General features: G+C 37.7%; 1 protein-coding gene across 4 annotated transcripts in view; it reads right to left on the reverse strand.

Moving 5' to 3' along the window:
* Nucleotides 1-22,736, reverse strand: part of PARD3B (par-3 family cell polarity regulator beta) — a 1,041,870-nt gene that overhangs the window by 177,801 nt on the left and 841,333 nt on the right. For all 4 annotated transcript variants that reach the window (XR_011074130.1, XM_068544614.1, XM_068544613.1 and 1 more), the window contains one exon: nucleotides 16,869-17,171. Coding sequence is in view for 3 of the 4 variants with exons in the window: in XM_068544614.1 (XP_068400715.1) it covers nucleotides 16,869-17,171 (303 nt within the window). In the remaining variant the exon portion in view is untranslated. The remainder of the gene's footprint in view (nucleotides 1-16,868; nucleotides 17,172-22,736) is intronic.

The raw sequence follows: 22,736 nt of genomic DNA on the forward strand, positions 1-22,736 counted from the left end.
ACTATGGCCAAGGACCACAGAGTGGTAGAGTTAGGATCTTATATCTAGGATTTACACCCAAATTCAAATTCCATGCTACTGAACACTAGGAGAAAGATGATAATCTCAAGAGAGGTAATGGATAGTTAGATACTTCTCAAGAGGCAATACAATGCATGTAAAATGTCTCAATACTGAGCACATATTAAGTGTTCAATGAATACTATTATTAGCTATCATCACCATCTTCATCACTATCACCGGCCTTAGTCTTGAAAATCCTCATATATATTATGCCTCTATATCCTAAAACCCACATCTAAGTAGATTCTGGACATATTCTATCTGATATAGCTAAGTTTGGAGAAATTCCTTCTCAGAAAAAAAAAATGACCCAAAAGGAAATCTATGGACTGAGCCTCTTCAAAACTGCATGTAGACTCATATGATCTAAAAATTACTGTTGAAGTCTACTGCTTTACATGTTTTGCTTTCCAGTGAATTAGTTTTAAGACTTGGAAATTACATACACTCATAAAAGCTGTTTCCAGACTTTAAACGGGAATTAAGCACGTACAAGCCTTTTGGTACTATAATGTCCTGAATTTCTGAAACATTTAGATCTAGTTCTGCTTCTTTTTCTTGGCATTTCTTAGTTTTCACTCACATAAGTGCACAGAGAAACCAATTCATAAGATACTTGCCAGCTTTCACCAACACTGGCCTCGCTGCCAGAAGAAAAAGCCTGGAACAAAGCTGCAGTGGGTGGAAAGCTGTGGCAGAACACAGGAAAACAGTTAAGTAGAGAAAGGGCTGAAGTTGAGCACCATCAGATTAGTTGTTCTCTATGGAAAAATACTGAGGCATGAGCTGCAAGAGAAGGAAACAAGCTTACCTGCCACTTGCTAAACATGGTCACTGAAATGGTGACAATGGCCTACAGGGTCTCTGAGTGAGAGCATGGTAAGGAGAGGTAGCCTTTAGAAATGTTACTGATGTAAAGTTCATGAGACCAACACTCAAGAGCACGACAGTGATGCTGTTCTCTGGGGCCTCCACAAGAAAGAACAACATGAAAAAAACTGAATGCTAATGACAAATCTTTTCTACAATTTTTCAAAATCAGTATATATTTAGATTCAAATGTCAAACCATTTATGAGTGCTTACTATGTACCAGACCCTATACATGTGGCTATCATACATCTTAGTTTTTTTATTCTTCTAACAACGTCTATTAACCATAAATAACCATGAACATTATCAACACCAACATCAATAAAAAGAAAGTTCTGTTTTTGGTAGTGATGGAATAGCTTGTCGTAGTCTCACTTTCATAAGAAGAACCAGAGAAGCTGGACCAATTAGGAAAAAAACAAAACAAAACAAAAAAACTGCTTGATGGCATTGGAGAACTCCCAAAGCAGCCAGAAACTGAGGGGGCTAAGACTGATTCTGAAAAGCAGGTAAGCACATTGAATTAAGCCCAATATTCTGTGGCACTATTCTCTGCAAGTCATTTGCTAATTCATAAGTAGCACAGAATCAAGTGCTAAAATGTGAGCAGAGTTTAGTGGCTAAGAGACTTGTCAGAAAATCTGACACTCCCATAGGGTTGGGAAAATAGAAGTTAGAGTTTATGTCTGCTAAGGAATAAGGGTCTGGTAAACAACCCAGATTTCCAGTTAGGATCACAGAAAGGCTACACCCCCAGGGTAAGAACAAACTACAAACAGACTACAGTTAAAACAACTAAAATCCAGCTTCCAGACACCTAATTCCAAGACTGGATTAAGGCAATATGCCCCTACTCTCACTGCCTGCCAGAAAGCAAAAAAAATCCTCTCTGGAGAAAGATAACATCAACCGGAGATTATTTCTACAATTTTTCAAGTGCTATGTCTAGCATTCAATCAATGCATACCAGGAGATAAGACCAAATGACTGAAAATAAAACAGTACAAATCAACCCACAGCTAATCCAGATATTTACATTATTAGACATGGTTCTGAAAAAAACTGTAATTAATAAAGTCAAGAAAAAAGATGATAAGATGGAGAATTTCATCAGAACAGTAGGATCTTGGGGTAAAACAAACAAATGGACACTCTAAACCTGAAAATTACAATAACTAAAATTAAGAACTCAACAGATGGGATTAATAGAACTTTGGATAGAGCAAAAGGCAAGACTATTAAACTGGAAGACAGGGTGTTCAAAAATAACCAGACTGAAACGTAGAGAAAAACAAACAAGCAAGCAAAACAGAAGCACAGAACAGACAGCAAGGAACATGTACATGTACAGAATGGTCTACTATTTTTGTGTCTTTGGAGTCTCAGAAGGAAAAAAGAGAGCAAGAAAATGGAACAGAAACAATATTTAAAGAGACAACAGCTGAGTATTTTCCAAATTGATGAAGGACATTAAATCACAGATTTAGGAAGCTCTACAAATCCTAACCCTGTTTAAACACAACACCACACACACATACACACACACGCACATGCACACACACACACACACACACACACCATAGTAAAACTGCTGAAAAACCAAAGACAGAAAATTTTTAAATAAATCAAAGACAAAAAATACATCATTTTCAAAGGAGTAACAGCAGTCTGACAACAGACTTCGATGAAAACATTGGAAGCCAGAAATAATGGAATGATACCTTTAAAACATTAACAGGCAAACAAACAAAAAACCCCTGATAACTACATACCCAAAGAAACTATCCTTAAAAATGAATATGAAATAAAAATATTTTAAAACAAACAAAAACTGAGAGGCTTTGCCACATTACAAGAAATACCATAGTAAGTTATAAAGGGAAAAAGGAATAATATCCCAGGATGGAAGCAAAGATATTCAGAGAGAAACAAGGAGAAATAAAAATAGTTAAAATAAATGAATAGTTATCATATAAAATAATAATTACATTGTATTGCAGGGTTCAAAAGATATGTAGATTTAAAATACATGAAAGCATAGCCTAAAAAGTAGGTGGGCTAAATGTGGTTAAAGTGTTCCAACGTCCATACATTGTTCAAGAAATGATAAAAGTACTAATTTATCTTACACTACAATAAATCAAGAATGCGTGTTATCATCTCTTGTGTACTAAAGGTAATAAAAGAAGAGTGAAAGAATGTATAACAGGGCTTCCCTGGTGGCACAGTGGTTAAGAATCCACCTGCCAGTGTAGGGGACACGGGTTCAAGCCCTGGTCTGGGAAGACCCCACATGCAACAGAGCAACTAAGCCCGTGCACCACAACTACTGAGCATGCACTCTAGAGCCCACGAGCTGCTACTGAGCCCATGTGCCACAACTACTGAAGCCTGAATGCCTAGAGCCCGTGCTCTGCAACAAGAGAAGCTACTGCAATGAGAAGCCCGCGCACTGCAATGAAGAGTAGCTCCCGCTCACCACTAGAGAAAGCCTGCATGCAGCAATGAAGACCCAATGTAGCCAAAAATAAAAAAAATTAAATAAATAAATAAATAAAAATGTATAACAAACTCAGACTCAAGGGAAAAACTGAATCACACAAAATGCTTGATTAATGATCTTGAAAAAGGGCAAGAAAACAGAGAAGAATAAACATAGAATAGGTGGAACAAGTAGAAAATGAAGAGTGAAATAGAGACTTAAATCAAATTATATACGCAGAATCATTAAATGTAAGCAGCATAAATACTACAATTAAAATACAGATATTACCTGACTGGATATGAAAACAAAACCAAAGCTAACTATATGCCTCTTACAAAAGACACACTTTAAATATAAGGATCCAGAAATATTGAAAGTAAAAGAATGAAAAAGATATACTAAGCAAAAACTGAGCAAGAGAAAGATGATATAACTATATCAATATCAGACAAAGTAGACTTTAAAGCAGCAGTAATTACTAGAAATAAAATGAGATGAGTCATAATAATATATGGGTCAATCCTTCACGAATATATGACAATCCTAAATTTGCATGCATCTAATAACAAACTTCAAAGTGCATAAAGCAAAAATTGAGAAGACTAAAAGAAGAAGTAGATAAATCCACAATCACATGAGGATATTTTAACTTTAAAACAGAAAGTAAAAAATCTACAGAGTTTGTTCTCTGATCACATGGAGTAAAAGTAGAAATCAAGAACAGAAAGATAATAGGAAAGTCTCCTAACAGTTGGAAACTAAACAATGCACTTCTAAATAATCCATGGGTCAAAGAGAAAGTCTCAAGGGAAATAAAAAAATACAATGAACTGAATGAGAATGAAAATGCAATATATCAAAATTTATAAGATACAGCTAAAGCAGTGCTGAGAGGGAATTTTATAGCATTAAATGCTTGCACTAGAAAAGAAAAAAGTCTCAAATAAGTAATCTAAGATCCCACTGCAAAAAATTAGGGAAAAGAGAAAAAAGAAAACAAAAAAAAGTAAGCAGAAAAATGGATATAATGAAGAACATAAATCAGTGAAATTTGAAACAGAAAATTAATAGAGATAATTAATAAAATAAAATAGCTGGTTCTTAAAAAAGATCAATAAAATTAACAAACCTCCAACGAGACTGACAAAGAAAAAAGAGAAAAGAAACAAATTACTAAAATCAGGAATGAAACAGAGGATGTTACTAGACTCCATAGTTCAGTAAGGGAATATACCACCAATAGAATAATAAAAGAATACTATAAACAACTCCATACACATAAATTTGACAACGTAGATGAAACAGACCAACTCCTAGAAAAGTAAAAATTATAAAAACTCACATAATATAATTTGAACAGCCTTATAATTATTAAGGACACTGAACTCCTCATTACAAACCTCCCCAAGGGCTTCCCTGGTGGCACAGTGGTTGAGAGTCTGCCTGCCAGTGCAGGGGACGTGGGTTGGAGCCCTGGTCTGGGAGGATCCCACATGCCGTGGACCAACTAGACCCGTGAACCACAGCTGCTGAGCCTGCGCGTCTGGAGCCTGTCCTCCGCAGTGGGGGGGGCCGCGATAGTGGGAGGCCCACGCACCGCAATGGGGAGTGGCCCCCGCTCGCCGCAGCTAGAGGGAGTCCTCCCACAGGAACGAAGACCCAACACAGCCAAACATAAATAAATATTTAAAAAACAAACAAACAAACAAAAAAACACCTCCCCAAAATCTCTAGGCCCAGATGGTTTTTCTGGAGAATTCTACCAAATGTTTAAAGAAGAATTAACATCATTTCTATACAATTTCTTCCAGAAAAAGAAAAGGAGGTAACACTTTCCTACCCATTCAATGAAGCCAGTATTACCCTGATACCAAACCCAAGGAGAGTACAAAAACACTCCAAAACTACAGACCAATATCCCTCATGAATATAGATGCAAAAATTCATACAGAAATTTTAGCAAATAAAATTCAGTAATATGTGAAAAGAATTATATACCATGACCAAATGCGTTTTACTCCAGGAGGTAAGGTGGTTCTGTTTTTGAAAAGTAATAAATGTAATCCAACATATTAACATGCTAGAGAAGAAAATCACAAGATCATATCAATTGAAACAGAAAAACATTAGGCAAAACTCAATACCCATTTATGATTTAAAAAAAAAAAAACTCAGAAAACTAAAAATTAAGGAGAACTTCCTCAACTTGATAAAGACATCTACAAAAAACCAAGCTAACATGATACTTAATGTTGAAAGACTGAATGCTTTCCCCCTAAGGTCAGGAACAAGTCAAGGAGTTCACTCTTGTGATTGCTGTTCAACACAGAACTGGAAGTTCTAGCCATTGTAATAAGACAGGATAAGGAAATAAAGTTAGAAACTTACAGATAGGAAAGAAAGAAATAAAACTTAATGTTCACACAAAAATCTATTGGTGACTATTCATAGCAGCTCTGTTACCAAGCTGGAAATAACTAAAATGTCCCTCAATAGGTGAATGATTAAACTAATTGTGGTACGTCCATACCACAGACTACTACTCAGCAATAAAAGGAATGAACTACTGATACCCACAGCAACTCAGATGGAAAACAAGGGCATTATATTGTGTGAAAAAAGCCAATCTCAAAAGGTCACAAACTTCCCCATTTATGTGATTACATTTATGCAGTATTCTAGAAGTGACAGAATTATAGAGATGTGAAACAGATTAATGATTGCCAGGGGTTGGGGATGGTGGAAGGAAGAGGGTGTATAACTATAAAGGGGTAGCAGGAAGGATAGCTTTGTGTTGATGAATTAGTTCCACATCTTGATTGCAGAAGTGGTTAGATGTGTGATGAAATGGCATAGAACTACACACACATTGTACCAAAATCAAATTCTTGATTTTCATATTGTATTATAATTATGTAAGATGCAGCCACTGGAGAAAACTGGGTGAAGTGTACAAGAGATTTCTCTACACTATATTTCAACTTCCTGTGCCTTTATAAAAAGTTCAAAATAAAGAGTTAAGAAGTAATTATAATTATGTATAAACATGGCTATATATAATAACTATAAGTATATGGTTATGAAAGAAGCAAACAAAAATACATGAGGTCATGTTGGCAAGAACTGTTCATCCAAACTGAAAAAAAATTTACTAAATGGAGAAGTAAGAACATTTTGGAACTCTCCACCCAACTTTAATTCACTCCTAGGAGATTAATAGTACTCTTAATTGCAGAATGGTGTAAATGCCCAGATAACAGCATATATAATGTTAGCTTAAACTTTAATGGTGCTTATTAACTGCTGGATGCTGGTTTTTTTGTTTGTTTGTTTTCATGCATAAACTCAGTTAAATTCTTGTAACAACAGTCTTAGGTAGGTACTATGATTATGCTTATTTTATAGATGAGGATACTAAGCCAGAAAGAAAATAAGAAGGAGTTGTATAAGGATACCCAGCCAGGCTTTGCTCTAAGGATGGGCATGGCTTGCGCCCAGTCCAGCTACTGACCTTGACTTAGAAAATCCACTGTGTCTGCACTGAAGCGAATATCCCTCCTAGCCTTGTGCTCAGAGGAAAGCCAGAGGCTGAGTAATAGCCAAGTTTGAGGGAATCCAGAGTGCTACTCAGCCTTGATTGAAAGTCTGTGCAAAACAATGGCTCTTGAACTCTATTTCTGTCTGGGTTCATATCAATTCCCAGTCAGCTCTCCAGAGGGGAGAGTATTCTGCAGTGTATAAATATTAAAACATCTCTTTAAGATGTTGGACACTTACGAGTACTGACATTAAAACTATCTTTTACTGCCCTTTCTCATCCCACTGATTATTTATTGTTTGAAAGGATAAACACAGGAAAGCAATTGACCTAACAATGGCTTATTCTTGATTACACATTGCATTCAATACAGAATTTATGAACAGGGTGCTTTGGAATCTGTCTCTAGCAACAGCAAAGATTGTGTAATGAAAAGGTATGTGGCTTCACCTAATAGAGTAATGCAAACCTCAGGTCACAAGAGGCCTGGAGTAAGTGTGGTAGATCAACACAAATCTAGCACCACTACAGAGAAGTAGGTCAAAGCCTAAGGCTTCTGATACTTCTTTGTACCTCTATAGCTTTGAGTAGGATGCTTTGCACCTAACAGACATCTAATATTTTTTAATGGAATGAATGAATGAATGAATGAATGAATGAGGGAGAGAGGGAGGGCAGGGTGTCTGGCAGGTGAGGAGCAACATGCATGCTCTTTGCACATTTAGTGGATTCCAACATTGTATACTGCAATCTACAGTGATAAATGCATTTTGCCTCATATCCCAGTATTCACTCACATACCCTGTATACTCTGTATACATATGCATATATGTATATACATTTTACATACATATATAACTTAAAGAAATTATGAAATAATTCTTACACTTATTACAATCTATGCAATGATCTTTTCTATTCTTGTCAATCCTATTTTCTTAAAAAAAATGTTGGTTGATCCCACTAAATGGATTTCAAGGTTACAGCCTGCAGTTTGAAAATCCCTAGCATAGCTGGAAGCTCATGCATGGATTTTGGACTCAGACCTGGGCTGGGATCCTGGCTCTGCCAACGTTATTACCTATGTTACTATAGGTAAGTTTCTTAGTTTCTCTGAGCTGCTAGTTTCACACTTGTGAAATAGATAGCTACTCTACAGAATTTCTGTTACTTTCTGAAGCATAAATCTGAACAAGCTACCTCCATGTCAAGGGTTCCTTGTTGCTCTTGAGTCTAAATGCTTTATCTCAGATTATATGGCCTTTAACAATATGGCCTGTGTTCACCTTCATCTTTTTCCTCTAGCTGGCCCCAATTTACATACCACACTCTAGCTCTTCTGATATATGCAGTTCTCTAAGTGTACCATGTTTTCTCTTTGGGCCTTTGTCATGCTCTTCTGCCTGCCTGATTAATTTCTACTTGTTCTTTAGGTCACAATATAGATTCCAAGGAGGTCTTCTTTGGCCACCCAGATCTGCATTCAGTGCCCTTCTCTTGTGCTCCTATAGCTTCTTTGGCTTAACCTTCTCATAGCATATCACCATTACTATTCCAATGTATCAGCTGCATCCCCCTAGAGGGCAGAAGACTCTGTATTTGGTTCTGTTCTGTGCTATCTATGATGTCTAAAAAATTCTGTGTATTCCCTCCTACCTCTCTTAGTAAACAGGGTAAGTTAGATGAATATATCCTCAGGATCAGGACATTTGTTTGAAAAACAGTCAAGTCAGTGCTTAGATGACAGCTTTAAGAAATCAGAGTAATTCTTTGGCAAGCATTCCTCAAATGTGCTCACTTACTACCAGTGACTGGGGATGGCATAGGGGTGGAGGTCTTGGAAATGGGTGGTCACTGAGTGCCAAACATCCTTGCCTAGCTCATGCATGATAAAGGAGAAGGGTGTCTACATTTGTCACCCCTGGAAACTCTCAACTTAGGCAAACATAAGTCTAGTAGAGTCCCAAGAGTAGGGCTCTCAGAAGATGGAAAAAAAAGCTAATGAGAACATCAAGTTTTAAAGAGAGGGAATGGAGGAAAGTAGAGTTAATAGTATATCAGTTACTATTAGCACTTATCTGGTCATAGAGATTCTTTCATTAAGAGATTTCTCATTATTCTTTAAAGGTCACTTAAAAATTGATAGTAATATGTTCTAAGAAAAAAAATCTGATTGCTTTGTTCAACTGATGAATTTTAACTCTCTATGGATATGGCATTTATCACTGGGATTCCCAAACTGAACCAAGAGTACTTTGGCTCTGTTTGTAGAAACTAAAAGACACATGTCCAAGTAATCTACTGTATTCACTGTTCAAATCCCTACACACAGCCTCACAAAGCTGTGAATCAGAAGTGAGAGCAAAAAAGCTGTTAAATGAAAGTAAAATTAACAGGAAAAATCACTAGAGAAAGAGATTGGGGATAAACACCAACAGAGGCATGAACCGTGCATGACAAAGCTGTGACTCACTGAAATATTAGACCTCTGAAATCAAGCAACTGTTTGGGAAAGAGACATCAATGATCCTGCATTGCCCCAGGAGCACAAGAGATGTTCACAGCTGGCCATGAAGCTTTCCTGTTAACACTTTTCTTATCCTTCATCGTCCTTATCTTTGAATTTCCCCAAACATACTTTTTCAGTATGTTTTCAGTTTTCCAGAAAACTAAGAATACATGTTCCCCACTTGCTTTACTTCAGTGATATTAGAAGTTATTCAGACTGAAATATTTGGGTCTTAGCTATAAAAAGGGTCTACATAATAAGAATTGCCTCCCACAACAATATATTGAACATCAATATACTGTAGCATCAATCTATAATTTTTGCATTATGAAATGGAATTAAAAAACAAAAGAAGAGATATCATCTAGAGGTAATCTGTGGTGGATTCCATGGAGTGATTCCCTAAAAGCCATTAGAACTCCTTTCTCCCTTGTCTTTACTTACTGGAAAGATGAAACACTATTTCTCAGTACCGTCTTGTAACTACAGGAGACTTATAGGTTTTGCCAATGAGAAGTTGTTGGGGTCTCCTGGGAAATCTTTTCAAAGAGATGAACTTGACTGGCACATTTCATTGGCCATTTGCACTTTTTTCCTACTTTCTTCTTGGCGGGTGGACACAAAGTCTGTAGCTGCAATAGCCATCTGAGAATCATGAGGCAACATGAGAAAAAGGCCTAGCCACAGGGGGAAAGTAGAGGAAAAGAAATGAAAAGAGGCCACTTTATGAGGGCCAGGGCCACCTACTTTCCTTGAAGGTTGAGACAAGTATATCAGTTGGGTTTTCTATTGTTTACAGCCAAACAGGGTCTGACTGAACACACTGTTGCTATTGACAGCTCTTCTGAGGCCCCTAGAAATTTGGCTAGTCCATTATGTGGACAACTGTTCAGCCCAACTCTGAACCAAATGGACATTCAAGTAACATGGTAGGAAGATAACATTAGTTCTGATGACAAGCTTAGGGACATCTAATGAGTTATGGTTTTTAACAAACTGTCTTCCACGATGTTCATGGATGGACCGAAAATGCACAGCAGATAAACAGCAGACTGGATTATTAGCTAACTTAACATCTGAAGGAGTATCGATTGATGGAGGTCTCGAGTGATGAGTTGCAAGGATTGTACCTGACATTGACCAATGATCTTATCAATAACATATATGAGTCCACAATGATTAAATATGAGGATGGTATAAAGCTAGGAAGGATAGCTAATATATTGGAGGACAAAAATCAATACTTTAAAATATCTTTATTGGCTATAACAATTGGCCAAACCTAACAAGCACATATTTAAGTTGATGCAATGTGAGCCAATAATGACAGCTGATTAGTTGCCTTGTTAATTAGGCCACATTAACAAGTGTAAAGAATTAAGACCAAAGGATGTAAGAGTCCCATCGATTTCTGTGCTTTTCTGACCATATCTGAAACACAGAATCCAGTTCTGCATGGCACGCTCAACAGAGGGCAGTCATAAACTCAGTAGACTTGAGTGTACTCAGAATACAGCTACCAAGAAGGCTAAAGACGTGGATTATAACATAAGACATGGCTAAGATAGCTAGGGGAGTTTCTACTGAAGAAATGATTATACTTCTCAAGGTTATGTATTTGTTTTCTTCATCCTTGTAAAGCCAGCTCTGAGCACAGAGCCTGCCTCATGTTGGAGTTCAATAAATGTTTGTTAATGAAGGTGGTCATAGCAGCCACTTCAAATATCTGAAGGGCTAATAATGAGGTTTAGATTCTGTGTCCAGGTAGGTTGATCCACGATCTATGGTAAATGTTACTTGGGGCAAAAATTATTCATTGAGTGTAGACTGTTCTGGGATAGAGATAATGGTGAGCCAAAGCAGGCAAGGTCCCTATCCCCATGGAGCCTGAACTTGAGACCAATCATCTCCAAAATGAGCTGTGTGCACCCCGTTTGAGAGGAGGAAGAACACATTAGAACTATTACTTATGTTTAAAACAAAATCTCATTCTTTTATTAATTTCTATATTTGGTGTGTATTCTACAATGCATATATTAGTAAGGTAAATAAGTGAGTATCACTTAGAAACAAATACACATATTTTGGGCAGTTAACACCCAAAAGCATTTTTACTGATGGGGTGCGTGGTTCAACACATCTGGCTAACTCTAGTAAAGAATTTCAGATAACCCCGTGGAGTAACGCAGAACCTCAACTGCTTCAAGGGCCACACACACTTTCCATTGCCCCTACTTGGGACTACTGTATCCTCACCCAGACATAAAGCTGTAATGGTCATATACTGTGGGAGCCTTTAAATGCTGGCATTGCGGAGGGAGCCTAATGCATTATAAACCCTAAGTAGTTGCCAGGCTTTGGGGACGGGACTTAACCCATGCTCTGTTCAAATCCTGGGAGAAACAGTCCTGGGCAAATGCAGTCTTTTGAATCCGTCATGGTGGTAGGGATTTTTTTAACCACCATCTTGCAAAGATGAATCCTTTATAAGCCAAGTGTTTCTCAGAAGGGCTGAGCATTCAGGGTCAACCCTTGGGAAGCAGGGAGGTAAGAGGCAGAAGCGGCCCCTATTCAGAAGCCACTGTGAACCACACAATATGACATGTTCCTTGGACACAGAGATATATGAACAAATAGAGGTATACTTTATATAGATAGCCCCAAAACGCAAAGGTAAAATCGTACTTAAGCATCACAACACGTGAGGCTGTCAATATAACCTTCCTTTTGCAGATGAGGAGGTGAGGGTCAACTGCCTAGGCGGGGTTTAATTCCAGGACTAAGTCTCACAGTTCAACCCTCCATGAGCCCTGCCCTACCTCTCAGGATGGGGTCCAGACTCCTCACGGAGGCCCACCAGGCTCTGTCATCTGCCTTTTGCCCAGCTCTCTGTCTTATCTCTTGTCATTACTCCTCTCACTCCGGTTTCTATTTTCTATTTTATCGTGTTTCCTCTAGTTCCTCTAACACAGCGTGCTTCCTCTCACCTCCTGGCTTTCGCCCACACTGTTTCCTGTGCCTCCAACCCAGCAACCCCAAACTCAGCAGTCACCCCATGCTTCCCTTACAGGAGCACTTTTCACACTGTGTTCTCATTGCATGTTTACATTTGTAGCATCCAGTGGACAGCAAGCTCCATATGGAGAAGAAGGTCCCCGTCTTCCTCCTTGTTTCCTGATGGACCCAGTACTGAACTCAGGTCCTGACACTTAGTAGACACTAAATAAATAAAGTCTTGACTCCATGCTGTGCTATCTTGGGCAAGTTACCCAGTTTCTCTGGGCCTCAGTTTCTGCAATGATAATAAGAGAAGGCTATTGTGGATGGTCTCTGAATTCTCTTGTTAGCTCTGAAATACTGTCATGTAAAGAATTTCAAGGTTGCAAGCCTTCCCATCTTACAACTACTCTTCTCTCTCTTTACCACCATGCTCACTCAGTTCTCACTTCCTAATCAACTCTCTTATTGTAATTTTCCCTCTCCTCCTATCTGGCTATTGACACTGTTCTCTCTAAATTAAATAATAACCTCTTAGTGGCCATATCCCAAATCCTCTTTTTAGTCCTCATTCTAATGACCTCTCTGAAGCATTTGAAAATCTTACCTCTGTGGTCTCTGCTAAACATCTTTCTCCTAGTTTTAAGCTAAGGTTTTTGGCTGTTTCTTATTTTCTCCTGTCTCCAGTGCCACTCTCTTATCCCAGGCCCTTGCCATCCTTCACTACTCTAATCATATCTTAATTTATCTCACCATCTCACCATCTTCCTTTTTGTCTGCCATCAAGCTGGCAGAGCTATTCTCCCCAAATACAGATCTATCAGTTCATTACCTAATTACGGCATTTTGGTGGCTCCCATTGTGCACAGGATCACCCACTGCACACACACTACTGCTCATCCTTCTGGAGCCCAGGGCAGACACGACTATTCAAGCATACCTTCAGAACCCTTCTTTCTTTCTTTCTTTTTTTTTTAATTAAGATTTTATTTTTTTAGAGCAGTTTTAAGTTCACAGCAGAATTGAGGGGAAGGTACAGAGATTTCTCATATACCCTCTGCACCCACACATGCATAGCCTCCCTCCTTAATAACATGCCCTGCCAGGGTGGTACATTTGCTAAAACTGTGAACCTGCACTGACACATCATTATTACCCAAAGTCTGTAGTTTACATTATGGTTCACTCTTGGTGTTGTACATTCTATGAGTTTAGACAAATGTATAATGACACGTATCCATCTTTATAATATCATACAGAGTATTTTCACTGCCCTAGGAATTCTTTGTATTTCACCCGTTCACCTCTCCCTTCATCCCCAACCTCTGGGACCCTGATCAGAACCCTTCTTAACACAGATTTGCAGACAGCTACTACCAATTAATAAGGGTGAGTATAGGATGGAACCTATTCATTCACAGTTTGGCTCCAATCTGCTTTCCAGCCTCATCTCCTTTCACTTTCCTTCCCACCCACTCTCCATGTTCTGGGTGCTTCTGAGCTTCCCTAACGTGCCATGCTCTTTCCGGCCACTTCACCCCTGTGCATGCTAATTAGTGTGTAAGGAAAACAATTTTTCTACTGTATCTGGTCAGTTCTTATGAATCCTTCCAGAGCCAGTTCAAATATCATTTCCTTTTGGAGACCTTTTGCGAGCAGCAGAGTTAGAAAAGAAAAGCTTCTTTTTCTTCTGTTTACATTAAATTGCAATTATCTATTTTTACATGTGTTGATTCCCTCCTCCCTAGAATATGGCTTCCTCTGGAATGGGACCATATCAGAGTCATCTTTGTATCATCCCTAGAGCTTACAACAGGGGCTAGAACACAGTAGGTGCCAAATGAACACTTACTGAGTGAGTCAAAGTCTGTACAGATGACTAAAAGAATGACAGGCCTCTAACTTCAAATAAGGTAGGGTTAGAGCTCAGAGTTCCTGCTTATGGGCACTGTTCGGGATGCTGTCACAGCAACTCGCTTAGACTCACCTGGACCCAGGCATGTTGGAAAGTTCAGAACCTCATTGATAAAAACCAGTAATAATAATAATGACGATGATGATGATAGCTAACATTATTGAAGGCTTATTATGTGCCAAGACAAAAACTGCTTAAGACTTAAAGAACAAGGAGCAGAACAATTTTTAAATGTGATTAAAGATAAGAGCAGAGGGAGATCAGCTCGGTGCTTTGTGACCACCTAGAGGGGTGGGATAGGGAGGGAGGGAGGGAGGGAGATGCAAGAGGGAAGAGATATGGGGACATACGTATATGTATAACTGATTCACTTTGTTACAAAGCAGAAACTAACATACCATTGTAAAGCAATTATACTCCAATAAAGATGTTAAAAAATAATAATAATAATAAAATTTAAAAAATGATAAGAGCAGAATAAAGATAATTCTGAGTATAAAGAGTTACACTTTGATCTGTTATCCAAAAATATGACAACTGTCTAAAACTCCACTGAAAGAACTTTAGATCATTTATTAGTACAAAGAGGTCAGAGCCAAAGGAAAGAATATTGCTTATACATGTCTGGGCTGGGCAGTACATAATTTTTTTTTTTCTCCTGATATCATTCTATAGTGGCTACAGTTACAATTATCCTAAGAAATTTCTGTCCAGGTCAAATCTATGTGGGTGAAAATTAGCTTCAGGATAGAGTCTTCTAGTGTTCCAAAGAACAATCATAATGTTCGGCAAAAAAAATAAGTCTTAGGTGACAGAAAATTGAGGAGCGATAGCATTGACTGTTGTATGCTCCTCTTAGAGGCTTTCAATGCACATTAGCCATGGGGGATAAGAAGAAAGAAGTAAGAAAACCAGTGAGGCTTAACACAGAATTCTCCACATGCATTTGAGTAGTGGACATTTTTAAACAGAATGCTTATTATTTATTTTCATGGAATTAGAATCGGAAATATTGGCTTTGGAGGTTCCTAGAAACAGTTCTGCACTGGAATTCTAGCAGAGGGCACTTGCCAAGGGGTTTACTATGAAGACCTATCAGATTTAGAGAAGGGAAGTTCGGCTGTCATCTGGGCCAGAAGAGACTCATGCCTGGTATCATTATTTACGTGATAAAAATTCAACCCTTTATAAAGGCTTGGGAGAAAAAGGCCAGCTTTTAATCAGTCCTTTGAATTAACAGTTTTGTTATGGCTGTCTCACACAGTCACAGGAATTTATATTTTCATTTTATCCCAAAGAAAAACTTGACCATCTTTCTTTAATACTATCAACCTGGAGGCTTGACAGTAAGGATTAAAAATTGCTCCTTCCTTCCCACTTGGTTATTGGAAAGGCTCTGAAAGGTAATCAGTCTTGTGAAGCTGCACTTCACAGTCTGCATAAAAACACCATTATTTTCCTTCCTCTCCCCAACCTAATTGAAAGTGCATAATATCACCCAGCTGGGGAAATGTAAACGGTAAACATGTACGATATATCACGCTATCACACAAACGCTGGTTACTAATTGGGAGTGGGTGGTTGTCAGGACCAAAAGGAATCTGGAAAACAAGTCTTTTTTTCATCTGGAATGAGAGCCCTTTGTGCCTGCCACCCTTCCCCCCTCACCTCCTCCCTCCAGACTTCAAATTACAGCAGATTAAACCAAGGTCAGTCAACTCATTCCTTCTGTGTGTAATTCCAAGGGTCACCTAACAATATATATTGACTAACACTCTCTTATACCAGCCTTTCAAGGGATAAGGCATTTTGCTTTTGGCAGGAGGTGGGGTTGGAATCATCTTCTTCCCTACCTACTTCAATTGTACTGACAGATGGTCCTATTATCTCTTTCCTCAGCCTCGAAACCTAAAGATCCTTGGCCTTGTCACCTCTTATCTTTCTCTACTTCATCAAACTCCTATTGCCAAGATTATCTCCTTTCTACCTCTGATCACCCATGAATATCTATGCAGGATCACATATGCCTTCAGTAGAAAATCCCAATCTTTGCAAAGTCTTCTGCAATTCTGAGGCTATCTATAATCACACCCACTTAGAAGTCACCACTCTCTTCTCTGACTCTTCACCTCCAAGTGTTATGCCATCTTCTTGAATAAGTCTTATATAGTAGGGCTCTTAGGAGAAAGGACAATATTCCTTCAGAGTTTTATCACTAGTTCTCTGTTACAATATTCCTTCAAAAATTGCTCCCTGTTGCCTCATGAACTCAACTACTACTATTCAATCATGCCACCTTAGAACTGTCAATTGTTTTATTTTTGATGGCTGATACCTTACAGGTAGGTCAAAGCATAGCACTTGTCAAGGGTACTATGTCATTTCAGTTTTAATAGATTGAAGGATATAGTTTTATCTGCTTCAGCAGTAGAGATGATTTGAAACTTACTGAATTAAAACTACATTCATCTTTCAATAAGTTATATTACCTGTCAGCTGGCACTGGTGGATGGTATGGCTTGATGACCTTGGCATAGAGACCCTCTAAGTGGTCTCTCTCTGGAGACAGTGGACGGCCATCCCGAGGGTACCCCAGTGGTCCAGTCCGAGGGGGAGATGGAGACCTATAGACATTTGCTGATGCAGATGGTTCCCGGAAGTGGTTTACTCTGGCATAGTTGGGGTCCATTTCATCATCGTCCATATCATGCAGTGATCCAATTGCACCAGCAGCATAATCAATAAGACCTCTTGCTTGCTTTTCCCTTAGCTCCTGATGTTTTGCCCCAATCCTGAAAAATGCAGAACAAGATGTATGTGAGTTTATATGCTGATACAATGAGAGACTCTCCTGAATCTATGTTAATTCCTCCTAGTCAGTCACTTAACTGTCACTTCCCTGGATACTCAAGATCACACCATGCAGAAATGCCAATAGCAGATTCCACAGGATTAATTTTATATCTCTGACCTTTATTTGTTACAGGGTCTTTACTTTTATAGCAATGCTATAGGTATTTTAACATCCTGCCCACTGATGACTGGGCTGATTGCAGAGTCAGAGGCTGGTTTTCAGTAACATTTCCTCCCTATAAATGGGCTGTGCTCATGGGAACAGGCCATCTTTGGTGTAATATTAAAGAAGTCTGACTTGGGACAGGGATGCATGTTAAAAAGCCCATCAGAATCTTATACTTTGTCTGTGATTTTATCATTTGGTGACTTTGAGTTCTAGTGTATTCTTCTAAATAAAAGAGCTTGCAAAAATTGATTTAAATATGAAAAAGAAATACAGAGGCTTTCTGGTCACTAAAAGCAGTGGGATCAGAGATAATTTATGAGGGACTCTAAGTTTTTTGGTTACACAAATGGGGATCATTGTGTTTCATTATACAGGGGCTATGGACAGAGTAAAATAGTGAAGAAATTAATAGGCTCCTGACAGAGACGAATTGGCGCATATAAGTGAATTAAACACCATTACTGGCAGAACTCCACAGCTCTAAAGCCTTTAGTGATATTACAAAATGCTACTGCTAATCAGCGTACTTACTGTGTAGACTACTGGGAATGAGAGCAGAAAAATATACTTAGGTGGATTCCAAATCCAACTGAATTTGAGAATTTTTCATTTAGTCTGGAAAGTGTTAGGCCAGATCTCCTAAATTCCCAGTTACATGTTAAAATGGAAAGGTCACTGTGGCATCTTATTGGATGATGGTGATTCGATGGTGTCAGGAGGTGTTCTCCACTAATGAGGAAAGAATGTAACTTCACATCATCGGGCAAACAAGGTACATTGTGTACAGGAGGAGAAAAATAAGACGATGCTGGCTCAGGTGGTGAAAGAAAGACTCAAGAAAGGATGGGGATAAATCTGAAGAACTAGGCTCAGAGAATATGAGAGGACCGTGGGCTAGAAGTGAAAGATCTATATATGCCTGGAAATGTATATCGAAGGCCTGGATGAGTGAAAAAACAGAAACTGAATTCTCTCAGTATCTTTTCCTCTTCAAATAAAAACAGCTATTTTTGCACATGGCAGCTAGTTTTATTTTACAGAACATCAAACTCTTTGTAAAAATCTTTAAAAGCCATGATTTTTCAAGGTCTTATCCCTTTTGGCAGAATGGCTTTTTTTCCCCTTTGAGTAAAGAGGAGGAAGGAAAAATAAAAAGAAGAAGAAGAAGGTATAGGACCAAAAAAACAGGATCTTCAAGTCACAACAGATGAAAATAAATGCCAGGATACATTATTGCATATCTCTTTTGACTAGGTCAAATCATGTACCCTACACATAAGTAATGAGAAGAATTTATATTCTGTGCAAAGGGGAGCTTGAATCTCCAAGGGATTTTGAATGAAGATGAAAGGAAGATTACACAGTAGGGTACCCGTTAAGAGGCCCTGCCTGTCCTCTTTCAATGCATGTTAGTTCCAGATTCATGGATGTTTGTTTTGAATAATTTTTGATGAAGAAGATAACCTGCTCCATTCTGCAACAAAACAATCGTTCCAGGGAGGGTGCCGACTGGATTATTGGAGGATGTTTGCTGCACTGTGATGATATGGATGGATTTCCATTGCAAATAGAGCACAGGACATCAATAAAGTTAGGGGGCGGGATTTTGTGTGGTTACTATTCCTCCTAAGTGGGATGCCTTCTAGAGAAATCACTCAGCAGAAAGATGAACATCTCATGGCTGCCACACGGGGCTACACTTGTGCATTAATGAAAGAGGAAATCACCAAGCTTGACTTTTAAAAATCACAGAAATAGAACACTAGAATCTGTGTTCCTTATTTCATCATTTCTCTTTTTTAGAGGTTTTCTCATTAATTAAGCTTGCTGAGTATGTAAAGATTCTCAGATGAAAAGTTACTCCATATATGCAAAGCAATATTTTACCTTGTATTTTTCCTTTCTAAAACAAAACCAAATTTCTCCTCTCTGTGCCACTGAGCGTTTCAGTAACTAATTTCATATTAATCACTCAGTAGGTGAAATAGTAATTTCTGTGAACCGTCATTATTATGCCATATATCAGGATCTCTCCGCGTGGGGGAGGACAAGGCAATCTCTGAAAAGGGGTGTATGGAAGCAGAGAAGACTCTCTCAAGAGAGAAATGTCAAGGAAATAGATTTTTTTTTGGTTGTTCTGACCTCCCTCTGTTCCAATTCAGTGTGAGAATTCTAATTGTTTATATAGTCATTTCCACGTGGATGTCTCTTTACCACTGGGAACTCAACCTGTTAAAATATCTATTTTTCAAAATAGCCCTGGATAATATCCCCTTTTGACTGGATGGTACCACCAGCTTCCTCATTCTCTCCAGCACACTTGCCTTTGAATTGTTTAAATCTCCTCCCTCTCTCTTCCCCTACAAAAACATTGTTATTTCTTTTTTCCATTATACCTCTTGGATAGCCTCTTTTATTTCCATTTCTTTAGCCACAGTTTAGTGTTCAGGCTTTATATTGCCTAGATCTGCACTGTCCAATATGGTGGCCATTAACCATATGATGCTATATAAATTTAAATTGGAATTAATTACAATGTAAAAAATTTTAAAATTCAGTTTCTCAGTTTCACAAACCACATTTCAAGTACTCAACAGCTACATGAGCTAGGGACTACTACATTGGACAGTGCAAATATAGACTAATTCCATCACTGCAGCAGGTTCTATTAGACTGTGCTGGCTAGATTATTCTAAGATTTTTTGGACATGTCATCATATCCCACTTTAATCTATACCTTAAAAGGTGATTAGAATAATCTTTCTCAAAAGAGCATTTATATCATATCTCTGTCGGATCAAGGATCTCTAACAGAAGATTGTGATAAATGATAGAGTAAGAAGAGTATGGTTATTCTACTTTGTTCCCTGAACTCTAAATGAATGAACAATTGAGAAATTGGGAAGAAAATTCCATCTACAATATAATTAGAATACAGCCACAATCTTAAAACATGCAATGAAATTCGAACTCAATCCAAAAGGGATAGTATATCAAGAGTTGATATATACCTTTGTCTCTAGCAGGGTAGGCATTTTACTGAAAGTAAGAGAAAGAGTTCAGAGGACTACAGACAACAAACTTTTACTTGGAAAAAGAGAGTTTGAAGACAGGGGTAGGACATTGGGATTGTAGGGTAAATCTTTGTGAGGTTCCAACCTCAGAAGGGAGGAGAGGCAGGGCTAGAAGAGACAGATTTCCACTGAGAGAGAAATTTCCTTCTACCCTGAAGAAACTTCATGGAGGTAAATGAGGAGAAGAGAAAAGAAGCATGAACCTGCTTTGTAGCTGACAGGGCAGGATGAGCAGAGCAGAGATAAACACGAACCCAGCAAAATAAAACCTTAAGTCATTTAAGAGGCTTCACTAAGCAGGCTGATCTCTTGTTAGGGTGATGTGCTCTCCTAAAATGGAAGGCCATAGAAAACAAGCCCTCAGGGCAGTGCACCCAGCAGACCAGGCAAGAAGATATTTTGAGAGAACACATGGAATTCAAGTGGCTGGTGACCTTAGATCACTATGCCCTGTCATCTAATACTATATTTTAGTACAGATCTCTAAAAAATAAAATTAAACACCATAAGAACATGGAATTAACTTAATGGGTAATAACAAGTGTTTAGAAAATTAAATATAATAAAAGAGAAAATATTAGGGGTTATTGCATGTAGTAAGCATTAAGTATTGTGTCAAGAGAAAAATCAAGTCATCTAAAAATCCAGGCAAATTCAGGCTGGCCTCAAATATAAATAAAGACAAAAGAAAAACATTTTCAAACAGTTACAAACTCAAGAGAATATAATGCTTGTTGACCCATCTTGCAAAACTACTTAATAATAAATAGCAGCCAACCAAGAATTGAATCTAAACGAAGAATTCAGCCCAGCAAAGCTGGGGAATGACAGGTGTGGAGCTGAGCAAAACATTCATTTAAATATAAAATGAAGGCTAAACATTTGTAGGAAGAATAATTACAGAAAAGTGTAAATATTATAAACTCTGACAATATAAAAATATCACTATGAAAATCAGAAGCTAACAAGGAGGTGATTTAGGAGAAAGCATTCCTCACCTTTTAAAGCAGGCATCCGTAGTTACTGCTTAAAGTTGATAAATCAGGAAACGGGTCATAGTATATGAAATACAATTACATAAAACCCAGTAAAACAACAAATTATCAGCAGAAGAGAAATACACAAAACAAAACCACAACCATAGAGTAAAAAATAGAAAACAGAGGAAGCAGTAAAAAAGAGAGTAACAAAATATGATAAGATTTATCTGTTATGACAATAAATGAAAATGGAATAAATTTCTTTATTATAACTAAAGGATCCCAGATATGATCAAAAAGAAAAACACACTACATGTTATCATAATGGTGAAAAATAAGATACAGCCTATATGTGCATTATAGGGGAAATTAAATATTGTGCAATTTAAAAATAGGGTCATGCTATTCCTATATTAAAAAGAAATAAGATATACATATGGGTCTAGATATTAGTGAATATTTGTATGTATATGTACATATCTTTGTATATGCATAGGAAATGTCTGAAAGGATACACAAAAAATTCACAAAAATGGTTGCCTCTGGAGAGTGGAATTGAAGGTATACTGTTTGAATTTTTATATCATATATATTTAGGATACTTAAATTTTTTTTTTAAATATTAAAAGTCCCTTACAACTACTTACTAACTGTTGTAGTGAATCAAAATTGAAACAGAACAAAACAAAACAAAACACTAAACAGGTACCAGCGGGCATCCTTTGTCTTCCAAACCTGATTTCTTATGACTCCATTATCAACTCAGTTATGATAACAATTTTCTTCAAATTACTATTCATTGAACATTTATTTGGTCCCTTCCAAATCAATTGCTTTGGCTTAGAGTACCCATTCTCTACCAATCAACTATTTGATTCTAGTTCTCTCTAGAATGAAGGCTAAACTCACTCATTTACAGCTCCTCATAGACCTCAATAATTCTCCTCCTCCTCTCCTACTTATGTATCCAGTAAATTCTCTATTAATCTACAATTGTTATACGCTACTTTGTAAAAAAAAAAAAACCAAAATAAAAGTCTTTTATTGATGCATTTCTGGATATTCTGCTTCCATAACTAGCCTACAAGCTCCTTGAGTGTCATGTTTTTCTTTCTGCTAATTTTGGCTAATTGATTTATTCACTCATAGTTACTGATATTGTACTGTATACCAGAAAGAGAAAAGGAACAATTACCAGTCCCTGGTTCATTATCAAGGAGATATAAACAAGTAATAACAATTCATTGGGAAAACAAAGATACTGCATGTACAAAGGGTAAG

Source organism: Eschrichtius robustus, chromosome 5, assembly GCF_028021215.1.
Source record: "Eschrichtius robustus isolate mEscRob2 chromosome 5, mEscRob2.pri, whole genome shotgun sequence".
Taxonomy (NCBI): Eukaryota; Metazoa; Chordata; class Mammalia; order Artiodactyla; family Eschrichtiidae; genus Eschrichtius; species Eschrichtius robustus.